The sequence below is a fragment of the Microtus pennsylvanicus genome, chromosome 2 (genome assembly GCF_037038515.1).
Source record: "Microtus pennsylvanicus isolate mMicPen1 chromosome 2, mMicPen1.hap1, whole genome shotgun sequence".
Taxonomy (NCBI): Eukaryota; Metazoa; Chordata; class Mammalia; order Rodentia; family Cricetidae; genus Microtus; species Microtus pennsylvanicus.
In genome coordinates this window covers 4,494,707-4,516,862 of record NC_134580.1, presented here as the reverse complement: position 1 = coordinate 4,516,862, position 22,156 = coordinate 4,494,707, and the positions used below count along the sequence as shown (strand labels likewise).

The window sequence follows — 22,156 nt, the reverse complement described above, 5'->3', positions numbered from 1 at the left end:
CACCTGTCTGCCTCTGCCTCCCCAATGCTGGGATTAAAAGCATGCACCACCACTGCCCTGATAGTGTCTAGTGTGTGATATGTCAGGTGGGGCCTGGGCTGAACTGGGCTACCGAGAGACCCCTGAGTGTTGGAGCTTAAATAGAAGGAAGTCAAGCCTCCAAAGCAGGTATGCAGGGAAGTGGGGCTGCCCCCAGAGTGCCCCAGAAGTCGGGCCTCTGTTCTGTTGTCCTCTCCTTCACTGAGTTGCTCTCCTCCTGCCACAGTTAAAGCACTGGCCGCTGCTGGGCTTGTGGCTTAGCTAATGGGCTGGCCAGAAGGAGTCTGAGGGTAGTGGGCGGCAAGCAACGCTTTGACTCACACCTTGTTGTATTTCTTCAGCTTACCATGGGAAGTGTGTGCCCACACTCAGGCTGGCATTCCTGCTGATGAGGGAAGACAGGATGTGTGAACACAGCTATAGACATTGCTCTGCAGCTTTCCTTGGTAGAGGTTGGTAATATTAATGTAACTCGGCTGTTGCCTTTTGTTGGAGGTCAGTCAATGGTACTGGTGTGTGTGTCTGTGTGTGCATGTGTGTATGTGTGTGTGTAGCTGTGTCTCTGTGTGTGAGGGCCTCCCTATGCAGTTCTGCCTGGCCTAGGAACACACTATGTAGTTTGACTAGCCTCAAACTCACAGAAATCTGCTAGGATTAAATGTGTGCTCCTCCCCCAGTTGGTATTGACCTGTTGTGACTGAATGTCCTTGTCCCCTGATAAATGCGCAGAGGCAGCAGCCTGTGTGCTGCACCTGTGGCACGTTGGTCCATCAGTATCTGGGAAGTCACGTGATTTCCCCAAAGCTCAGGTGATCAGCGCAGCTCTACTTTGTGTCCTGAGTTGTAGCCTTTTGCTTTTCCCAGAGACTGGGAAGGAGAGGGCGGGGCTGAGTACTCCCTTTTATCAGCGGTAGGACACCTCTCCTTCCCTTTATGACCCTGGTAACTACTTAACCACAAAACAGTCCCTGAAGAAGACAAGGTTGGTTAGGAGGGCATCCTGTACCCTCAGGATGAGCATCATGAAGGCTCCCAGAGCAGAGGAGGAGGCTGGGGCAAGGAGCTCTTTGAAACAAAGCTCCTTAGTTCATCGCAGGACCCCACGGCCACTCATCACTGACAGCCTGTTGCTGGGAGCTGTCTCCAGGGAGCTGCCTGGCTGGAATTCCTCTGGGGTTTCAATCTGTGTTCTCTGCAGAGCATGGGTGTGTCAGGACCCAGAGTCTGTGATAGCCTTTCTTGTCTGCCGCCAAAAGTATGAGCCTCCCCTCTTGGTTTTGTGGGTCCCTTCTCTCTCTCTCTCTCTCTCTCTCTCTCTCTCTCTCTCTCTCTCTCTCTCTCTCTCTCTCTCTCTCTCTTATGCATGTGTAGGTACACGCATGTGTGATGTGTCTGGGTGAACAGGGATGTTAGGTACCCTTGAAGGTCAGAGGTCCACTTCAGGCTTCCTTGGATATCTGTTCTCTCTCTCTCTCCACCCCTGTCGCCCCCAACCCCTGTCCTTCTCCCCTCCTAGGACAGAAGTGTCCCTGCCTTCCAGAGCTGGAATCATCGCTGCACAGTACCACACCTGGCTTTCTCTGTGGGTGCTGAGGATCACAGCTCACGCTCACACTGCAGGTGATTTGATTGAGCGTTCCATCTCTCCAACCTTATTACTTTTCTTTGTTTACCTTCTTATTTCTTTTGAGTCAGAGTCTCATTATGTAACTCTGGCTGACCTAGAACTCATTATAAAATCAGGCTGGCCCAGAATTCACAGAGATCCATCTGCCTCTGCCTCTCGAGTGCTGTGATTAAACATGTGAGCCACCATGGCCATTTTCTAAGTCGGACTCCAACAACTCTCTAATGTAGTTGATCAGAATTATCTAAGGGGGCTGGAGGGATGGCTCAACAATGAAAAGCGTTGCTGCTCTTCTGGAAGTCCTGGGTTCAGTTCCCAGCACCCACACTCCAGCTCAAGGGGGCATGAGCCCCTTTTCTGACCTCCATGTGCACCAGGCATGCACATGGTACACGTATACATATGAATGAAACACTCATACATACATACAAAATAAATAAATCACCAGACAGTGGTGGCACACACCTTTAATCCCAACACTTGGGAGGCAGAGGCAGGTGGATCTCTGTGAGTCTGAGGCCAGCCTGGACTACAGATCAAGTTCTATGACAGTAAAGGCTCTTATACAGTAAAACCCTGTCTCTAAAAATCAATAGCTAAATCTTTAAAAATAATTTAAAAAGATGTAAGGCCATTTCCTTTCTGTTTGTATGCCTTTTTCCTTTTTAAAAGTGTTCTCAGTGCTGGAGATGTGGCTCCATTGGAAGAGTGCTTGTTTACTGTGCACAGGCCCTGAGTTTGGTTCCCAGCACCATAGAAAGCAGATGTGTGACTAGGGAGGTGGGTACAAGGGTAAAGCTCCTGCCTCACACACCTGGGTTCACACCCCAGACTCAACACGAAGCAGGCTACTGTAGATTTCTCTATAATCTCCAGCAAGATGGGAAGCAGCGGCAGGAGGAAGTTTGGGGCCAGCTGGCCTGGTGCATGCAAAACAGCAAAGGCCCCGTGTCAGATAAGGTTGAGGGTGAGGACACACACTTGAGGTTGTCCTCTGACCTCCATATGTGGGCTATCACAGGCACATACCTGCACATCCTTACACACACACATGCACACACACACACACACACATGCACACACACACACACACACATGCACACACACACCCAGAACTTGGGAAACAGAATAAAAGTTAGTTATTCTTGAAGCCAGCCTGGGCTATAAGTGACATTGTCTCAAAATAAACAAATAAATAGAAGTAGGCCACGTGTTGACGGATATTATAAGTCATTTTCCTTGGGTGAAGTTAGTCCACTTCCCTGCGAGTCTGCTGTGGGACTCGACTCTGCAATCCTGCTGTGTGATTTTACTTCCTCCCCTCTTTCCTTCCCTGTGAGTTTATCATGTTTTCTCTTGGGAGTTTAGTAATGTATAGCCTTCTGTTTGTAGCTTGGCTGCCTCTGAGGCTCATTCATGTTTTTGTCTGTTTCTCCGTCTTCATTTTTTCACCTGTGTTAACACCTCATGTTCCCCTTAAGAGGAAAATGGCCACCAAACCCAAGACTCTTCCAAGGCTAGTCTGTGTGCACACTCATCTCTGCTGTTCGGTTGTTCTGTCTGTTTTCCCTCCAGTCTTACGGGGATCCACCCCCAGTCTCTCATGTCTGCCCTTTTCTCCTCTTGTCACCTCCACAATGCTCTCGCCCTCGGAGGACTTGGAGTCCGGGGGTATTGTCGTTATCCTGACATTGCATTGAATGATGTCTGAATGGCTGTGTACAGACAGCGAAGGCTGGAGTTCTTTCCTGTCTGTGCCTCAGAACAACACTCTATTGTCTCTCACGCTCAGTGCCGCTGCTATGAAACCCTCCACGGAGCCTGCCCTGGCTTTCTTCCCTTGCCATCCGTGCCCACACAATTTCCCTTTTGTCCTTGATGCTTTTCAGCTTCACCGTGGCCTCAGGGTGCAGCTCCATCTTCTCTGACTCTCCCAAACCTTGTCCTGTGATCTCTCCTTTCTCCAGTGCTGGGAAGCAGGGTTTCATCTTCCACTACTCCCTGGGGCCATGTATCCCTGCCTCTGAGATGCCTCTCACCTGGACATTGGCTTCTTACTCTGTTCTTCTTTTTAAAAGCTTATATTTATCTATTTTTTTACTTTGTGTTATTGTTGCTGGCGTGTGTGTGTGTGTGTGTGAGAGAGAGAGAGAGAGAGAGAGAGAGAGAGAGAGAGAGAGAGAGAGAAGTGTACATGTGGGCACATGAGTCCTACAGCACAAATAGCTGCAGGATGGAGCTTACGTTGTCAGGCTTGCAGGACAAATGCCTTCACCTGCTGAGCTATCCCGCTGGCTCTGGCTTTTCTCTGTTTTGTCTGACCCCCAGGCTCACTCAGCCCCTGTGGCCCCTGTGCCCAGCCTCTCCAGGTCTCACGCATCAGTTCTTTCTCCCGTGAGACGTTCTTTGGAGCTCTCCATGTTCTCTAAGCGTGATTACTCCTATTACTGCCGGTGTGTGTTAGGTTTGGGTCACTCACAGTCTTAAGTTCCTTACTCACTGTGGTGCCTCTCCACCCTGTGTCTGGCAGAGCAGGGAACCCAGCTGGTCATGCATGGCCTGAGGGTGCCTGGGTTGAAAGAGGTGAGCACAGATTATCAGGGCCCCTACAGCCCCTTTTGGGCATACTCAGGCAGAAATAAAGGGGCGCCCTAGAGGGTAGGGACTGGGGGTGGACAGTCAGCCATGCCTGTTATCACAGTTGGGCACCCACATGAGTGTGTCTGTGGTCACGACCTTCCCAAGGGAAGGTCAAGGACAGGCAAGGGGGCAGCGAGCACAGACACAAAGGTTCCTGGAGCTGTTCATCGCCTTAATTACTTGCCTCCCCCACTACTTCCCTGGCTCTCATTAGCGGTCACTGGTGGGCGGTCACGTGGGCTCGGGTGGGTGGCCTCGGAACAAAGTGGAGGAAAGAACACCACACCAGGCAACGGAAACTCTCTATAGGCTCAGTTGCACAGCCATCTTTGGAGGCTCCACCCACAAGGCTGTCAGACTACAGCCTGAAAGATACAAACTTGTATGATAGCTGTGACCACTGGGAGAGGCTGTCAGGGGCATTGGGACCCGTGGGTTCCTGTGGTCAGCTCAGCTCATCAGCTGTGGGTCCAGCAGCCAAAAGACATGAGGATTCCTAGGGGCCTGAGTGGTTCTTTAACAGTTGAGGACTTGCTAGAGATGGGGCCCATACATAGACTGTGTTGGCCGCAGTCCAGTCTCCGTGTTGAGAGATGAGCTCTGAGGAGGAAGTGCCACACACAACCTCCAATGTTTTCTTTGTTCATTGTCCCATGGTGCGCTGGAGAGTCCCACCCAAACTCAGGACTCAGGTGACAGCTGCTCATGGCTAGCACGTGGCATAGCCACCTGTCGGGGGCTGGAGCTGGTGGTGCAGTAGAGCCTGGAGCTCCTCTGACACCCAGAGCAAGGAGGTTTCACACCGCAGAAACATGTTCCCACATGCCTGAACCACGTCTAGATGGAGGTCAGACATAGCTGGCCGTGCTGAGGCTGACGGGAAATCTGTCCCCAACCCTGTGGCTTCTGGTGGTACCATGACCCTGGGCATCTCTGAGCATCCCTGGGCACCCCTGGGCACCCCTGAGTATTTTGGGCATCCCTGGGCACCCGAGCATCTTGGGTATCCCTGGGCATCCCTGGGCACCCCCAGGCATCCCTGGGCACCCCTGAGCATCTTGGGCATCTCTGAGCATCCCTGGGCACCCCTGGGCAGCCCTGAGTATTTTGGGCATCCCTGGGCACCCCTGAGCATCTTGGACATCCCTGGGCGCCCCTGAGCATCTTGGGCATCCCTGGGCACCCCTGAGCATCTTGGGCATCCCTGGGCATCCCTGGGCACCCCCAGGCATCCCTGGGCATCTCTCTCTTGGCTTTGGATGCATTACTCACTCTTCCTGCTCTTACACAATGTCTTCACCTCTGTGTCACCACCTGCACTCAGCAGTATTTTTATAAGGACACCAGTCACGTTGGATCAATGGCATATCCTTCGTGAGAGTGACCTCAATTCAGCTAATTACAAAGACCCTGTTTCCAAATAAGGTCACATCCTGAGGTACCTGAAGGTTGGGACTGCATATCTTTGAGGAGTGGTTTCAAAATCAAACCCATTTACCATCAATATGTAACAAATGGAGTTTGGTCCAGATCCTTCCCGTTTAGTGGCCCTGGGGGGTTATGAGCCAAACCGGGTTATGTCTATGGTCTTGGGATGGGTATAATGTCCATGTCATACTATTGACCTGAGCTGTGTGGGCTGTGTGAGCTGTGATAACCATCTTTACCAACTCAGTGCGGCAGAGACACAGTGGTTATAGAGAGTGACCAGAGACTGTCAGAGGTCTAACCAGGGGCTGCAGGTGAGCCAGGCACTGCAAGTGAAATCCAGGTGCTGAATAGGAGCCTAGCCACTGCAGCTGGGCCAGGGCACTGCAGCTTGAGATGCACTTGAGATGGGCTCAAAGATATCACTGAACAATCAACGTTCAGCTATCGCGTCTTTAGCAAATATGAGTGTTGGGTCCAAATGAAAGTGGCACATGTATACCTTCTAGAGCTTTTAAAAGTGATCATTTGTTTGTATTTCCTCCCTGGTGTGGTCTGAATGTTGACTCCAGGTATCTGGGAACGTGGTCTTAGGAGAAGTGTCTTTGTAACGGTAATCTGTGGGGAACAGACAAAGTCCTGAGTGAATCTGTGTTATTGACATGAATACGGCCATGTTAAGGACCACCAGTACCTGAGACTCATGGGAACAACGAGGCCTTCTGCAGTGAGAGTGAATGTTGACAGTGTGTACAGAAACTATCAGCTGCAACTTCCTTCTCCTAGATGACAGCCCCCTGAGACTGCTCCCCTACACAAACCCCCTGCTGAGATGAGCTAACCCCACTCCTCCTTGTTCATGCTGTGTATAATCAATAGGCTGTGTTTGCTGGTGCGTCTCTATCAGAGCCTCACAGCGCACCCAATCCCAGCTTTCCTGTATGTGTGTCTGTCTGTCCTCTCTTCATTCCCCATAGCCCGGGTCAGGTCAGTGCCTAAGGGGTGCGGTTGCAGCAGCAACTAGATAGCATGCAGTAAACTGTGGGCTTACTAAAGGACACTGGTGGAGGAGAATTGTGAGGATGTGGAGCAGAGACCAGAGCTGGGCTCTCTTGTCCAAGGAACTTTTGGATCCACTAGGAGTCAGAAAAAGGCAAAGAAGTGTCCCCCCTCGGAGGTTTGAAGGGAATACAGCTAAGGACACCTTGATTTTGTGATTCTGGCTTCCAGAGCCATGGAAGAATGTAGTTCTGTTATTTTAGGGATCAAGGCTATGGCTTTTTGGCAGTGAAGAAAGTGCATTTCCTTCCCCATAAGTGTAGCACAATGGGACAGTTCTGCCTTCTTTTTTCTTTAAGGTTCCAGAACCTGGCCACCCTTCTTGAGCTGTTTTCAAAAGCCCTTCCTCCCTCCGGCAGCTGCCTAGAGTTTGGCTATGTGAATGAACCATGGCTGCTGCTGCTGCTTCTTTCTCCTTCTTCTCCTTCTCCTTCTCCTCCTTCTCCTTCTTCTTCTTAAGACAGGATTTCTCTGTGTAGCCCTGGCTGTCCTGGAACTCCATCTGTAGACCAGGCTGGCCTTGAACTCAGAGATCCACCTGCCTCTGCCTCCCAAGTGCTGGGAATAAAAGTGTGTGCCACCACTGCCCAGAGAATCATGGCTTCTAATGAGCCCTGCCGGGGTCTGTGGGTTGTTTCTGGTCTCCTTTACCAGCCAGGGTGCCCTGATAAGCCATGCAGGACATCTGCTAGCAATGTAGTGGTCTGGTGGACCCCAGGACCAGTTCCATCTGAATGCTGACCTCATTAGTCCTGCCAAGTTATACTCTGGGAGGTTTCCTACCTCACACAGCTGGAGGGGGGTTTCTTTTCTTCCCATCTGATTTGTAGACATGACAAGAACTCCTCAGAGTTCTTTTGAGTGATCGGACTAAAGCTAAACTAAGAATGGTGGATGAGAAAGACAGGGGAAGCTCATATGTACCCCCCTCCCCCGCCGCACACACTCATGCTTCATCTAAAGGTAGGGAATAAACCTTGCATGGAGCCCTTCAGTCATGCGTGGGGAGTGTCCTCTGAGGTGTCAGCTCTCGGGCTGAGGCCTCCGAGTAAAGTCCAGAGGAGCAGCTCTCACAGTGTCCTGTGTCCTGCCCAAAAGGATCTGTGTGGAGCCCCTATCATTTCCAGGTAGGAGCCCAGCACATCCTTCTCCTGTTCCTGGCCTCTGTAGAGATGAACTAGACAGCTGGAAAGCTAGGTCAGGCCTCTCAAGCCACCTGTCATAAACTGTTGGCTTTATAAAGCTGGGTGGGGATCGGCACCAGAACTCCAGTGTATCCAGAGAAATCAACACTGCAGGTGCCAGCAGGTCCAAGGGAGCTTGCCCATTGAGATGAGTAGTGGCCACCTCCTTATCACCTGCTTTTGTTGTTCTTTATGACCGTTCTCTGGAGCCTCGGGGCATAGACATCACCAGGTGATGGAGATGGCAATTCAAGATGTCTAAGCTCAACATATTATCCCCAGCTGGAAGGATGAGCCCATCATCCCAACAGAGGTCACCAGGCGCATTCACCCAACCAGCCAGCAGCATTTGAAGCAGTAGGTCTGGGCGTCCACCATGGGCAGCAGCCTGTGCTCAGAAAGATGGTCAGAGGAACAGAGAGGGCCTGGTGATGGTGGCGCACATCTTTAATCCCAGCACCCAGGAGGCAGCGGCAGGTGGATCTTTGTGAGTTTGAGGCCAGCCTGGTCTCCAGAGCAAGTCCCAGGACTGGTTCCATAGCTACTGGGACTTCCTGTCTCAAAAAACTAGAGGGGGGGAAGAGAGAGAGAGAGAGAGAGAGAGAGAGAGAGAGAGAGAGAGAGAGAGAGAGAGAGAGAGAAGAGAGGGAGAGGATGGGACAAGTATGTAGGGGTTGGGAGGGCAAGAGGCTTGGGACAGTGAACACTTGGGTGGACACAGGTGTGAAGAAGGTCCCTATGCTGAGGGGGTTCCAAGAAGCTGGGGACATCTTTCCAAGACAGGCTGTCACCCAGGGGTTGCTTATGAGGTCATGAAACTGGTAGTTGTGGTGGCGAGGACCCAGGCCCTGCTTATCTATAGGCTCAGGGAGCTGTCAGAGTCTGGCTGAGCCTGCTTCTCCGTGCCCTGGCAAAAACTGAAAACCGGCCCAAGACAGCAGCACCCTCTCATGGCATGTGGCATGGAGGACTGTGTGCAGGCTGTTGTTTCACAGGCTGTAAGCCCAGGAACTGCCTGTCTGCTGCATTGACTTGTGAAGCCTCAGGAGCCCAAGGTGATTCCTCAGCCCCACCCTATGACCTGTATCGGGGCAGTGTTAGGGCTGGGGTATGTTTACAGGAGGCTACAGCCTGGCCTATACTGGTTGGATTTCTGCTGCCGACTGCAAACCCTAGTCCAGAACTCCAAGTTCCTGGTCTCATGCTGGTAGAATCAGGCAGCTAGATCCAAAGCTGGGCCTTGCTCGCCCAGGCCCTCGAATCTTCCTCCTCACGCAACTCGAGTATCCTCAGATTCACCCGAAAATGAAGCAGTTCCTTTGGTGTGGAGGGTGTCAGCCTCCCTACCTGGCTTGGGCATCTATGGGAACAGAAGGGAAAGCAAGCAAATCCATGGCCTCGTGGGCAGTTCAGCTCTGCCCGCCGCTTGCTGGTTTGAGAAGGACTCAGGAATGGTAGAGGAAGCATGTTCCCTGCTCTCTGGGCATTTAGTGGCTGGAGTAAAGTGACATCACCACTCACAGGGTCTGGCTCACCACTGGGTCTGTCCGTCTTGTGATTTTTCTCAACTCCCAGTGTGAACTGTAGCCAAGCGTTCAGAGACGTGCTGTTCTCTCCCTGTGTGGCTCCATCTAGAGCGGCTCCTGCCCTCTTCTCTGACTCTGCGGTGCTGTTCTCCGGCCCATGGAGAGTCTTGGAGCTGAGGTGCACCTTGGAACCTTGTCCTGGGAGAGACTCTCCCTGCCTTTGGGCTCAGCAGCCTCACCTTGGGGAGGAGGCGCACCAGGTATGTGGGACTTGGTCCTGCTGTGGGATAGCTGGGGGTGGTGCAGCATCCCTATGTCTACTAGCGGGTATCTCCAGGAAGACTGAAACCACAGCTTAACAAGCAGGAAGCCGAAGCTTTGATGGGAATCTCTCCAAAGCCTGAACCTTGCTGGTTTGTTTGTTTGTTTGTTTTGAGATAGTGTCCAAGCTAGCCTAGAACTTCCTATGTCACCCAGGATGGCGTCAAACTTGTTAGCTTCCTGCCTTAGTTTCCCAATTATTGGGGTTATAAGCATGCACCCCTACAATTGGCTCAAGGTGTCTTTCTTTTCTTTTGCTGTGCTAAGGACCTAGGGCCCCATCCCATGAATACCTGACAAGTGTTCTACTATTGAGTTACAGCCCCAGACCGAGAGAGAGAGAGAGACAGAGACAGAGAAAAGAGAGAGAACAAACCTTTTTGTTTTGAGATAGGCTCTCTATAAATTGCCCAGCCTGACCTTGAGTTTGGCAGTCTACCTGCTTCTGTGTCAACATGCCTAGCATGTCTGTCTCGATGGAGCCTCCGGAGTGGGGAGACATGTTTTAGCCAAAGAGCTGTACAACTGGGTTAAAGGCGCCTCCTCCAAAGCAAGCAGCACCCGAGCATCTGGCGCCAACAGAGTAGAGGTGACGTGAAGATCTGGATTTCAGTGAAAGCTCTTAGGAAGTGAAACCAGAAAAGCAGTGTCAGGGTGGGGGCAAGGGCAGGCAGGCACGGGAAGGGCGGGGAGGGCAACTTGAAGCACCTGTTGGTTGAATCAGCTCCAGTCCAGGGCTGGGCAGGGCCGGTAAACCTTAATCATCAGTTCTTTACCAACCGCCCCAGGGGACTTCCTTTTTTTTAATTAATTAAATAATTTTAAATGTTTAATTACTATCTTTATCGTTGTATGTGTCAGTGTTTCTACCTGCATGTGTGTCTGTGTACCATGTGCACGTCTGGTACCCACAGAGGCCAGATGATGCATCAGATCTCTTGGAACTGGAGTTACAGATGGTTGTTAAGCCACTATGTAGGTGTTGGGAGTAGAACCCAGGGCCTCTGAAAGAGCAGTCTAGTCCTTATTATTATTATTATTATTATTATTATTATTATTATTATTATTATTACTATTGCTATTTTGAAACAGAGCCCCTTAAGTAGCCCTGACTGACCAGGAACTTTCTCCATAGACCAGACTATTCTCAATCTCACAGACTCACCTTAGTTTTTAAGACAAGGTTTTTTATTATTAAACCTGAAGATCACCAATTCAGCTAGATTGGCTGGCTATCAAGAGACCCAAAATCCCCCTGTCTCTGCTTCCCAGTACTGGAATTTTTGGGGGGGATGGTAGTAGAGGTTGGAGAGAAAGGGGGTGCTGGGGTTGAACTCAAGACCTTGTAATTGTTTGGAAAGCACTTTGATACTGAGCTCTGTCCTCCCCGGAAACTTAAACCTAGGCATACTTTGTTACATCTGTATTCACCTGCCAAGCAAATCTCCAGGACCTGAGGGTGTTACGAGGGCAGGAACACCAGGAAACAGTGTGCAGCCCCCAGGGAACCGGTTGTAGTAGTGTCCTGGCAGCCTTTACAGGAGTTCATGCAGTCTCCTCGGATCTACCTACTGGTCACTGACTCCTCAGAACTGTGGCGGCTGCCATGATTTCTAGAAAAATAGAGTTGACTTGTCAGTGTGGAGAGTGGGAGGACGAGACATGCTGCAGCCACCGCGCTACAGATAGTCCAGGTATTGCTGGCACACTCACCTTCTGTGTGCCAACTCTCTTCGTTGCCAGAACCTTGTGTGCTGGTCCTGGAGCCCAGCTTGGAGCCTTGAGCCCTGACCTGCCAGGTGTCTGTGTCCCCAAGCAAAGTCTTTACTTGGCCCTCTCTGGGAACCTCTCCCCTCTCACTGCAGATGAGTTGCATGAGGTGGTAGTGGTGCCACACCAGCCCCAAGGAGAGCCTGACTTGGACTAAGTTAGCGGGATGCCACCTGCCTGGTCATCATGACTGGCTCACAGCTATGCAGTCAGGTTGTCTTGAGGTCACCATAGCAACGGACCATAGGTTGGGGACTCAAAGCAAATAGAAATGCTCTTTCCCCTCAGTTCTGGCGGTCAGTGTGTGATTCCCCCTGCAGTTCAGGTTGAACTCTTTCCGCTCCACCTCTGATGATCGCTTCCAAACCTGAGGCACCTTGCGGGAGGTTGCAGGTCCTCCCATTCTGCTTCCTCGTGGAGTCATTTCTTGCCAGTGTGTCTCATATTCACACCGCATTCTCTCACAAGGTCACATTTGTATTGGAAGGCAGCCCATTCTAGTGACCTCAACTTGATGACAAATGCAAAAAATCCATTTCCAAATAAGGTCACACTCCCAGGTTTGAATTACGAGTTGAACATAGGTAGCTTTTAGGACAGAGTTCAACCTGTAATAGCAGGTGCCCCAGCCAAAACCCCTGAGAGACCATAAGATTTTTCTAGAACTTTTGGGTAAAAGGTTGATGGGTATCCTGTATCTTGGTCAGCCTGGTCCTGGGGATCACTAGCATTCTAGCTCACCAGACTGGAGGCTGGCTCAAGGTCCCTAGGTACTCACGCCTCCTTTCCGCTTAGGACTGATCCGTCTAAGTTGCCCTTTTCATTTTTCTTTCATTCATTTATTTGTTTGCTTGTTGTCTTTTAGCCTTGTTTGCTTCTGTGATCAGTCAAAGGCCATATTCTGCCTATCCTTCCTGGGACCACAGCACTTAAGACTTACCATGTGGCCAGCCATTTGTCCTCCAACTTGAAGAGCTAAGGAGCCTCTGCTGCCCAGGCTGGGTGTAAATCCCTGGACTCAGTTTCCCCAAACAGCCCAGGCTTTTCTATCATAAAACACACGCACTGCTAAATGTTGAAACTCTCCTCTTTGTCTATTGCTCTAAAGACACTCCATGGCCAAGGGCTCTCTTATAAAAGGAAACATTTAACTGGGGACTTGCTTATGGTTTCAGAGGCTTTGTCCGTTATTGTCGTGATGGGGATTATGTTGGCACTTATCATGCTGGAACCGTAGCCTCGAGCTACATCCTGATCCACACAGGCCAAGGGAGAGAGCTAACTGGGCCTGCCGTGGGCTTTTGAAACCTCAAAGCCCACTTGCAGTGACACACTTCATCCAACAAGGCCACACCCCCTAATCCTTCTAATCCTCTCAAACAGTTCCATTCCCTGGTGACTGACATTCAAATATATGAGCCTATTGGGACCATTCTCCTTCCGGCCACCACACTCTTTTATTGTGCTTTCTTTCCTAGAATGCTTTGTATCTTGCAAAGCCACCCCACTCGTGTCTATGTATACAGCCTTGTCAAGAGGGACCTCTGAGTCAGCTCTATTAGGGCCCTCCCCCTGCTATTCTCCTCCAGGGTCTTGGGTACCCTGATAGTAAAGCCATGCACAGGACAGCCCCTCCATCATCCATCCCTGGGCCACAGTTGTGCTCAGTTTCCCTGGCTACCTCAGCCTTCTTGCCTAGCAGAGATTCCCCCAAGGCCAGCATCCCTGTTCCCTGGATCCACGGTCCCATAAGTGTATGGAAGCTAGCTCATCCCTATCAGTGCTGTCCGGGCTGACCTCTGGCCACTATTAGAACTGCCGTGAGTGTCCACTCATAGGAATTGGTCCGACCAGGACCGGTTTGGGCTGTGTTGCAGACCCGCTGCAGCCTGTGTTCCTCTCTGTAGTCTGGAACTATCTGAACTTTACCCTAGGTTCAGCATGCAGTGAGCCCTATATGTGTCCCTGCACTTGTGGCTACTTGCCCTAGTGACAGGGCCATGGTCCCTTGAGGGCTGGAACTAGCAGGGCAGGGGACATTATTTAGGGGGTCCCTGGGTGGGGTATCATGATCTCAGTGTGAATATACAAAGGAGGGGCTTCTAAAAGGAGAGAGGCCTATGTGAGGTCCCAGAGGCAGAGCCAAGGAGAGGCTCCAAGTCACACAGCTGTGGGCTCTTGTCCTTGCCTGGATGTTCAGGAGTGTGAGCAGTTTGGTCAGCTCTACTCCTTCCTGGTCATCCACTTAGCTGCTATAATTCAGGAACTTCATGTACAAAGGAGGTCGTGTGGTCACTAAGCTGCTAGGATCTCTGGAATGTGACTGTTAGAACCTTTGAATCAGGGTAGGGTGACAAGGTTGGAGGATCCTGCTGGGGGCGTTGTCCTCTCTTGTCTCGGGGTGGTCCAAGCTCAGCATAGGATCCTGACCTGGGGCAAGTGAGAAAGGTGGCAGCTACCCCAAATAGGCTTCAGAACCTCCCCATATTTGGACCTCTACTGTCCCAGCCGTGGGCAGCTACAGGGAGATTTGTACAGAAATTTGACCTGGTTCTGCCTTGAACAGCAGAACAAGTCAGAGGCCAGGTATCAGAGGCAGGGGTCACCCTCCTCCCTCTTAGCTATGGAGGCCCAAGGATGAGTGCGGAGAAGGGGAGGGGGGCATTCCAGACTACACGCCCAATCTGGGGTATGACCCAGAGACTGCTTGGCGCAGCTGCTCCTAGGAATGCCATGGTCCCTTAAAGAAGCAGGGTAGACAGGAGGAAGTGAAGTCTGCATGCCAGGTGTGGGCAGACTTGTGCTGGGACACGCCCTCCCAGCCCCCGGGAATGCACATCCTCGGTGCCTGGCCTGGGGTGGGGGCTGAGAAAAGAGAGCAGGCAGGACAGGGTGGGCCGTCGTAGGGTGTGAGACAGACAAGCCCTCCTGGGAGAGGCGTCCACCAGCCATCCACCCACTGTGCGTCTATGGCCTGCCCTGGCCTGCCAGCCTGCCCACCTCACCCAATATTTTCCATGGAAAGTTCCCAAGGTAACAACAACACAAACTCATGACAAAGATGAACCCAGGCAGGGACAGGTCTCGGGGTGGGGTGGGGGGTGGGGGTGGTCACAGGCTTGAGGTGGGTGGAGGTAGGCAGGGCTAGCTTTAGGCCCTGGGGACTCCTAAGTCTCTCTGTCAGTAGAGAGGGAGGGTCTGGGACCAGCATGACCCTGGGCACTTGAGGGCTTTTGGCTTGTCTGTTGAGCACAAACTCCACTCCTTGGTAGAAGATTCGATGATGGTTGGGTAGAGGGTGAGTGGTGGGCTCATGCTGGACTCCATGAATACACCTGCACCAGTGGAGATCCCTGAGCATCCCCACCCTCCTGCTCTTCTATCTGGTGGGGATTCCAGGATGGAGGAGGGCTAGGTCATTCCAGGCTCAGGTGGGGAAGGTACGGCAAGTGTGAAGTTTCTGGAAACAGAGCAGACCAGTCTAGGGTGCCAGGAAGTCTTGGGTGGGGGTTGTCTGAGTACCATGGAGTGGCCACGTGACTGGGAGAGGGTGTAGTTCCAGCACTCCCTGGGGGCCCGCATGGCTGTGGGAAATTTCTGTGACTCTCCAGTCCCCTCCTAAAGTGGGTATCGATGCCCCCATTTCCTATAATTCCTATAATTCTTAGGCATCCCCAGGGCAGGCCTGGTACCCATTATAGCAGCCCCCCTTTTTCGGCCTCCTAACCCAAAGGGATTGCAGCCCAATGGCCATGTGAGTGACTATTTGGGACTTGGGTGGGAATTGAGTTCGTTGAATGCCCCCCTCGTTCCATACAGGAACTGAGGGGGGAGGGGCCAGATACTCCAGCTAGAAGCCCCTTCCTCTCCGCAGCCCTTCCCCCACCCACATGACTGAGGATGGGCACTGGGTTTCCCAGGAAACAGTAGCAAGAAAAGTGCTGGAGCCAGACTGGCTGGGGCTGGTGGATCAGTGGCTTGAAGGAAGGTAGGGTGCACGGAGCTAGAAGCAGTCCCCTAGGCCAGGGTAGTCTACCCAGTCCCAGGGGGCCTCCCCAGCACCAACCTGCGCAAGGGTAGGGGCAGGTGGTCCTGTGGACCCCCTGGTCCTGACTTGGGTCCTCCTGCCCTTGTAGGGCTGCCCTTGCTGTCCTGGACACCCTGCAAACTGCTCAGCATCTACCATGGGAAACCCCGCTTCAAGGCTTGGCTGCCTGGGGGAGAGGAGGAACCGCTCACACACCAGCCCCAGGACCCACACCAGCCCCAGGACCCGAGAGGATCTCTCTCCATCCGCAGCTCCTCAGGGCCCACTACCACCAGGGATCCCCTGGGCCTGGTGGGGCTCCCGTGCTGTCCAGGTGACAGAGGTCACAGAGACAGTGGTGACAGAGACAGTGGTGACAGAAGCCGTGGAGATGGGGCCCCGCAGTCAAAGAAAGCAGCCAGCCCAGGTGAGGAAGGACAGCTCTCGAGTGTGGGGAGTCCAAGTGGAGGCCAGATGAGGTGAGTACATCCTTCTTGCAGGCACCCCGAGCCCCCCTGGGCACACTGTGCAGCTGGCTGGATGGTATGGAGGAACTGCAGGCCTCACAGGGACCCCTGGCTGCTGACGCCACTTTGGCTGCATCCCAGCTGCGGGAACAGGAGGTACAAGGGCCACCAGGAGATAGGAACAGGAGTGGGGGGCACTTTTACCCCCTTGAACCTCAGGTCAAGTCACTGGTAACTAATGGTCGTTACCATGTGCTTGAATACAATAGATCTGTTCCCTAAGGGTGGGCTGTATACCTATACCTGTTAATATTCCCACAGCCAGTAATCCCCCTTGATTAAAAAAAAAATAAAGAGGGGGCAGTGGCAGGAGGAGGATGGGCAGGGACCCCAGAACCCTGCCTGAGCCCTCTGACCCCATGTCTGGTAGCTGCTCCTGCGTCTACTGAGGGAGCGTGCACCGCACGTGGAGCCAAGATTACAAGAGGCTGGGAGCCCGGCAGAGCTGCGCACACAGTGGCATCGCCTGGTACAGCAGGCAGAAACCAGGTGAAGCCACAGGTGGGGGGACTGTGAGGGTTCTAGGGCAAGAAGGGCACGGCTGCCAGCTCCTCCATCTTCGCCCCAAGGTGGAGACTCCTGGAGCAGCTGGTCCCAGCGGCCCAGAGTTTTGAAGCGGCCTGCAAAGCTCTGCTGGTACAGCTGAACCCAAGTGAACAGCTCCTGGCTGAGCTACTGCTGGGGCCCAAGTGCCCTGAGGAATCTTTACCGTACTCCCAGGTACGGCTCAGGCTTGGGGTGGGACGGTGTGGGCTGTCACAGGCTCAGTGTCTTGTGTTTGTTCACAGGAGGTGTACAAAGGGGTTGGGGTACGTGCCAAGGACCTGGAAAGAGTTTTAGAAACGGGAAGGAGGCTGACAGAGCTCCTCACAAGTAAGTGGTCCCCACCCAGTCACCAGCATGTGCTCAGGGAGCCCACAGAAAAGTCTACCCTTAACCCAGTCCCCGAGTCCAAGGCCTCGATGTCATCACTGATGGTTCCCAAGGACCCTTCTAATGCTCTCATCCCTGCTACTGGTCCCTCAGTTCCCCTTCAGTATCGGTGTTTCCTCCCTGGCCTCTTGCCTCTGGCTTCAGGCGACCAAGCTCAGCTGGTGCGACAGCAGCTGGATCACTTTCAGGAGCGTGTGAGGCTGACTGAGTCACAAGTCGCCTGTGCCCAACAGAAGCTGCTGTATGCTCAGAGGACAGCGTCCTCCAGGGCCTCGCCACCAGCAGGCTCGGAGGCCCAGCTTGGACTGGAGGGGTCTGCCTCAGCACACCCAGGGCTCAAGGATCAGAAGCAGGTGCTTGTACTCCCTTGATTTTACATAGAAGAAAGACCTCCAGCCTACCTACCTCATGCCCTTTGAGGAGACTGCAGCCCACTGTGGCATAGCTAGAGTGGCTGGGAGTATGTGCTTTCTGTCCCTGGCGAAGGCTGTCTAGAACAATGCCGGTTTCCCCCTACAGCTGAGCGTCCAGCTGGCCCAGCTAGCAGAGCGGCTTGAACAGCTGGCACAGTGGGCAGAGACTTCTAGTCATGCAGCGGCACCCACAGTGACCATCTGGGATCAGAGCCCCTCATCAGGTACATGGCCAGGGCCTTGGGGGTACCTGGGAGTCTTTGGGAAGTCCCTGTCAGGGCTGGGGGCAGGATCAGGCCTATGCTCAAGAAACCAAGGTAGACTGAGTGTGAAGGTCTTGCCAAGGCTGGGCTCTCAGGTGTTCGTGTCTCCTCCTAGCTGTGCTTCAGGCAGACACAAAGCCTCTGGAGGGGCACTGGTTAGAGATTCGAGAGCAAGACACTGGGCTGAAGGCCATATGGGAGCCAGCTGTGCAGATCTTGTGTGGTCTCAAGGAGCAGGCAGCCATGAAGGAGCTGAGGCTGGAGGATGACTGGAACCTAACCTCGCAGGTGCCTTGACAAACTAGGGGAGGAAGGTATCCCCAAGAGTCCTTTGTGGGGAGAGGTGACCCACAGGGACACTCTGAGATTGAACTGTTTTTTGCTGTCGGAGGAACCAAGGCAGAGAACTCTGGGAGTGATGGGGGAGAGCATCGGGGAAAGGAAGTGGGGGCCACAGAGCCAGCTGGAGAGATTGCTGGTGATGACTTCGTGCTCACCTTCCAGCTTCTGACTGTCCCAAATCTCCATTTAAGGCCACAGCTTTCCCAGTAGGGCCGGGGCTGGAGATCAGACCATCCCTGACTGTTAGCGAGGGCAGCTCCTCTTTGGACAGCACCGTCAAGCCTCCAGGCTGTACGGGTAGGGGTGACCTAGTATCTACATGCCTTTTCCAGCAAGTGGAGAGCTATTAATTAAGATAAAAGCATGGCTGTGAATGAGTCCCATTTATGCAACAGCTGGAAAGAAAATTCGTCAGGAGCAAGATAGAAAGAAATGGACTTACCCATGACTCACAGTCTGGGATGGTCCAGCATTGAAACAAACAGGCAAGAGTGGGCTCTGCTTCCACTTAGCCCCCTTTTCTATAACACAGGAGTGGCTGGGATGCACGAGACCCTTCCTGAGATTTGCTGTCCGCCCAGAAGTTCTAGGTTCCTTTGCTTGTTCTCAGATTTCTTTCTCATTCTCGGGACTGATGGTTTCCTGGGCCACTGGAAGCAGCTATCACCAATGGGGAAGTTGAAACTGTGGTTGTACCCTGGCTCAAAGTTCTGAAAGCTGACAGTTTGAAATGGACGGGGCTGGCTCCTGAGAGTCTGTTCTACCTCTCTCCTTGCCATGTGCACAGTGTCTTCTTTCTGTGCCCTCTATGTGTTTTGTGTCCAAATCTTAATCCCCTTTTGCATATGTACGTGTTTACATGTATCCATGCATGCACACTTGTGCAGAGGCCAGAAGTGGGCATATAGTGTCTTTCTCAAGCATTTTCCACCTTATTGCTTTTTTTGTTTGTTTGGTTGGTTTTTTTTTTTTTTGGTTTTTCGAGACAGGGTTTCTCTGTGGTTTTGGAGCCTGTCCTGGAACTAGCTCTTATAGACTAGGCTGGTCTCGAACTCATAGAGATCAGCCTGCCTCTGCCTCCCGAGTGCTGGGATTAAAGGCGTGCGCCACCACTGCCCGGCTCACCTTATTGCTTTTGAAGATTTATTATTTTATTTTTAATTATGCATGTGTGTATGTGTGTATATATGTATGCACACATGCATGTGGGTACCCACAGAGACCAGAAGCACCAGATCCACTGGAGCTAGGGTTATAGGCAATCATGAATTGTCTGACCTAAGTATTGAAAACTGAACCGGGTCCTCTGCAAGAGCATCAAGTGCCCTTAACTGCTGAGCTATCTCTCTGCCTCCCCCTACCCTGCCTTATTTATGAGTCAGGGTCTCTCCCTGGACTTGGAGTTCTTACTCATCTAGAGGGCTGGTTACTGAGTCCCAGCAATCTTACCTCTGCTTCTTTGGTGCTGGTTACTGGCGAGCCACCATGCTGATTTGTTTTGTTTGTTTTTTACATAGATGTTAGGGATAAAACTCAGGTCCTCATGCTTTGTAGCAAATACTTTACCAACTGAGCTGCCTTTCCGCTCCCCAAATCCCACCCCTCTTAAGGGCAGCAGTCACACTGATGCCTCACCGTACAGTTAGCTATATATACAACTGCCTCTTTCTAAGTAAAGACTGGGGCTTCAACTTGGGAATGGGTGGTGGTGGATCCTATTTACCCATGGGGAGGATTTTACTGACTTTTTTCACCTTGCCCTAAACATCGGCACAATCCTGGGTGCAGCTGCCCCTCTCATACTAAGGAGGCTTAGGGGTAGAGGGACTGGGCCAGCATGTGTGGTCTTCTTGCAAGTGTGGCGGTTAGTGTGAGGTTTAAGGTGAAGGGAGGTGTCAGGAAGAGGGCTCAAGATGTGAGGTATACAGAGGAAAAAAGATTCCACCCTTTAGCTTTTCCTACCTGGAGAACCAACAGTACACCAGGCTGTTCTGGTGACAGGAGTTCCTATGGGGACAGCAAACCCTGGTGGTGTCATGGCTAAGGATTAGAGGAGACACTGCCTATGGGAGCACCTGCCACTTGGGCCTGCTGCTGGAGCTGCTGGGCTGCCAGGCTGCCGTGTCTAGCCCTTCCTGTGAGAGGTGAGCCTGTTTGCCAGCTGTCCCGCCCCACTCTCGCTGGCCCTCTACCCTGCTCACATCTGCCCATCTCGTCTCCAGGATGCACACCCTGGAAGGAATGTTGCTGCTTGTGGGCCACCTTGTAGAGAGACTGGTCTCATACTCCTGTAGCCTGAGCCAGGCTGAACCCTCGGGGACCAAGGTGGGACCAGTGGCCAGAGACTTTAGTCTGTACAGTAACTGTGGACCAATCCAGGGTTAGCCTAATGACACTAGCTTTAATGCCCTGGACCCTCTGTGAGACCATTTGATCTCTAGGAGGAGTTAGCTGGAAGGCCTAAGTGTTGGGCAGGACTGCTGAGAAGCTCTGGAGGATGGGGGCATTGGCTCAGGATTGGTGGGCCATTTGGGGCATGGGTTCTTCCAGTTCCCTAACACTGCTTCCTAATATGTAGGCGCTACAAGCCCGGAACTGGCCTCTGGTGGAGTTGCCTGGGGCCCTGAGCCTAAAGTGCTGGACTCAAGCCCCAAGGGAGGTACTGACGCTGAGGAATCTTGACCAGGAGTCGCCTGGGGATCTGAGAAGTAGAGCTAAGGCTTCCCTCCTGGGGCAGATTTCAGAACAGAGCTGGAGGCCTTGGTGGGCAGACGTCATCACGGAGAGTTGGAGTCGGAGGAAGCCAGAGCATAGCAAGAGGAACAAAGAGAAAAGGGACCAGTGGGTACAGGTGGAACAGGGCCACCAGGGACAGGTAAGAGCAGGTAGATACATATTCTGTTTACCCCGACACCTCACAGCAAGGGGCCACGGTACACTTGGGACTTGTCGGTGTTGGGGGTACTACCTGCAATTGCTTTGGTCATAGAATAAAGTGGTCTAGGGTGTTCTTGACACCCCAAGCCACAGACAGCACTGAAACATTCCCCAGCAGGATCTTGTGGACAGCTTCCTGGCAACTGGGCAGCAGGACAGGGATGAACAAGGCTGGCCCGGCTATACCTGGGGGAAATGTGGGCCTGACCACAAGCGCCCCACCGTGTTGGAGCGAGGGCTCCCCAGTGGCCAGAACCAGCCACACTGCATGGTCAGAACAAGGAACACAGAAGGGACAAGTGCGTCAGTGGCCAGAGGCAGGCTCAAGGTTCAAGGAGCCTTGGTGAGCAGGGGTGAGCGTGGGCCTGTGACAGTGGGGAGGACAGAGCCTCAGGAACTGCCCCCAGTCCCTACGTAGAAGGCTAGACACCCCTCTGCTCGACAGGTGGCAAGAGGAGCCCTGATGGTCCGTGTTGGAGGTGGCTGGGCAGCTCTGGATGAATTTCTGGTCAAAAATGACCCTGTCAGAGGTGAGAGCTGGGGGTAGGCAGGGACATGCAAGTCGCCAGGGCCTGGGGGTGGGTAGGTAGGGGCCGTTTGGCATCTGTTTTAGCCCAGCAACCTGGAATCTCTGAGCAGCAAAGGGGAGGACCAGCCAGAAGATCCACGAGAGGTTCCTATGCTGGACTCCTAGCATGCCAGCCCCTGACGTGCTCACCCTGAAGCTCTGGACCTCTATCCGAATGGGTTCCAGCAGACCCCCGCCTCAGAAGGTGAGCGCTAGCATGGGCTTCAGAGCCAGGGGCCAGGTCCTCCAGATGGACTGAGGACCTTCTCTGAGCCCCGGTGGAGGAACTGAATGGTGAAGTGAAGCCTGGCCAGTCCTTTCAGACAGGGCTGCCAACTGGCAAAGAACACCGAGATCCCGGTGCCTACAGGGTCAAAACCTCGGAGCAGCCCACTGATGAGAAACCCTGAAGACTTCACGATCCAGCAGAGAGGGGCAAGAAACAGTGGCAGAACTCGCTCAGGGACCGAGCGGGAGCTGGAGCCACACAGTCCCAGCACACAGGGCGGGGTTGTGGCTCTAGCTCTCCGCAATAAAAAGGAGTTTGGGGAA

General features: G+C 52.8%; 1 protein-coding gene across 1 annotated transcript; it reads left to right on the top strand.

The window, feature by feature from the left end:
• Positions 1-15,778: 15,778 nt before the first annotated feature.
• LOC142844686 (uncharacterized) lies at positions 15,779-22,148 on the top strand. Its single transcript, XM_075963502.1, has 15 exons — positions 15,779-16,048; positions 16,122-16,244; positions 16,519-16,637; positions 16,718-16,868; positions 16,937-17,021; positions 17,226-17,434; positions 17,601-17,718; positions 17,873-18,045; positions 20,101-20,243; positions 20,322-20,424; positions 20,678-20,974; positions 21,155-21,379; positions 21,482-21,566; positions 21,676-21,809; positions 21,928-22,148. The coding sequence occupies exons 1-15, from the start codon at positions 15,779-15,781 to the stop codon at positions 22,012-22,014; spliced, it is 2,322 nt and encodes a 773-aa protein (XP_075819617.1). The 3' UTR covers positions 22,015-22,148.
• The last annotated feature ends 8 nt before the right edge of the window (positions 22,149-22,156 follow it).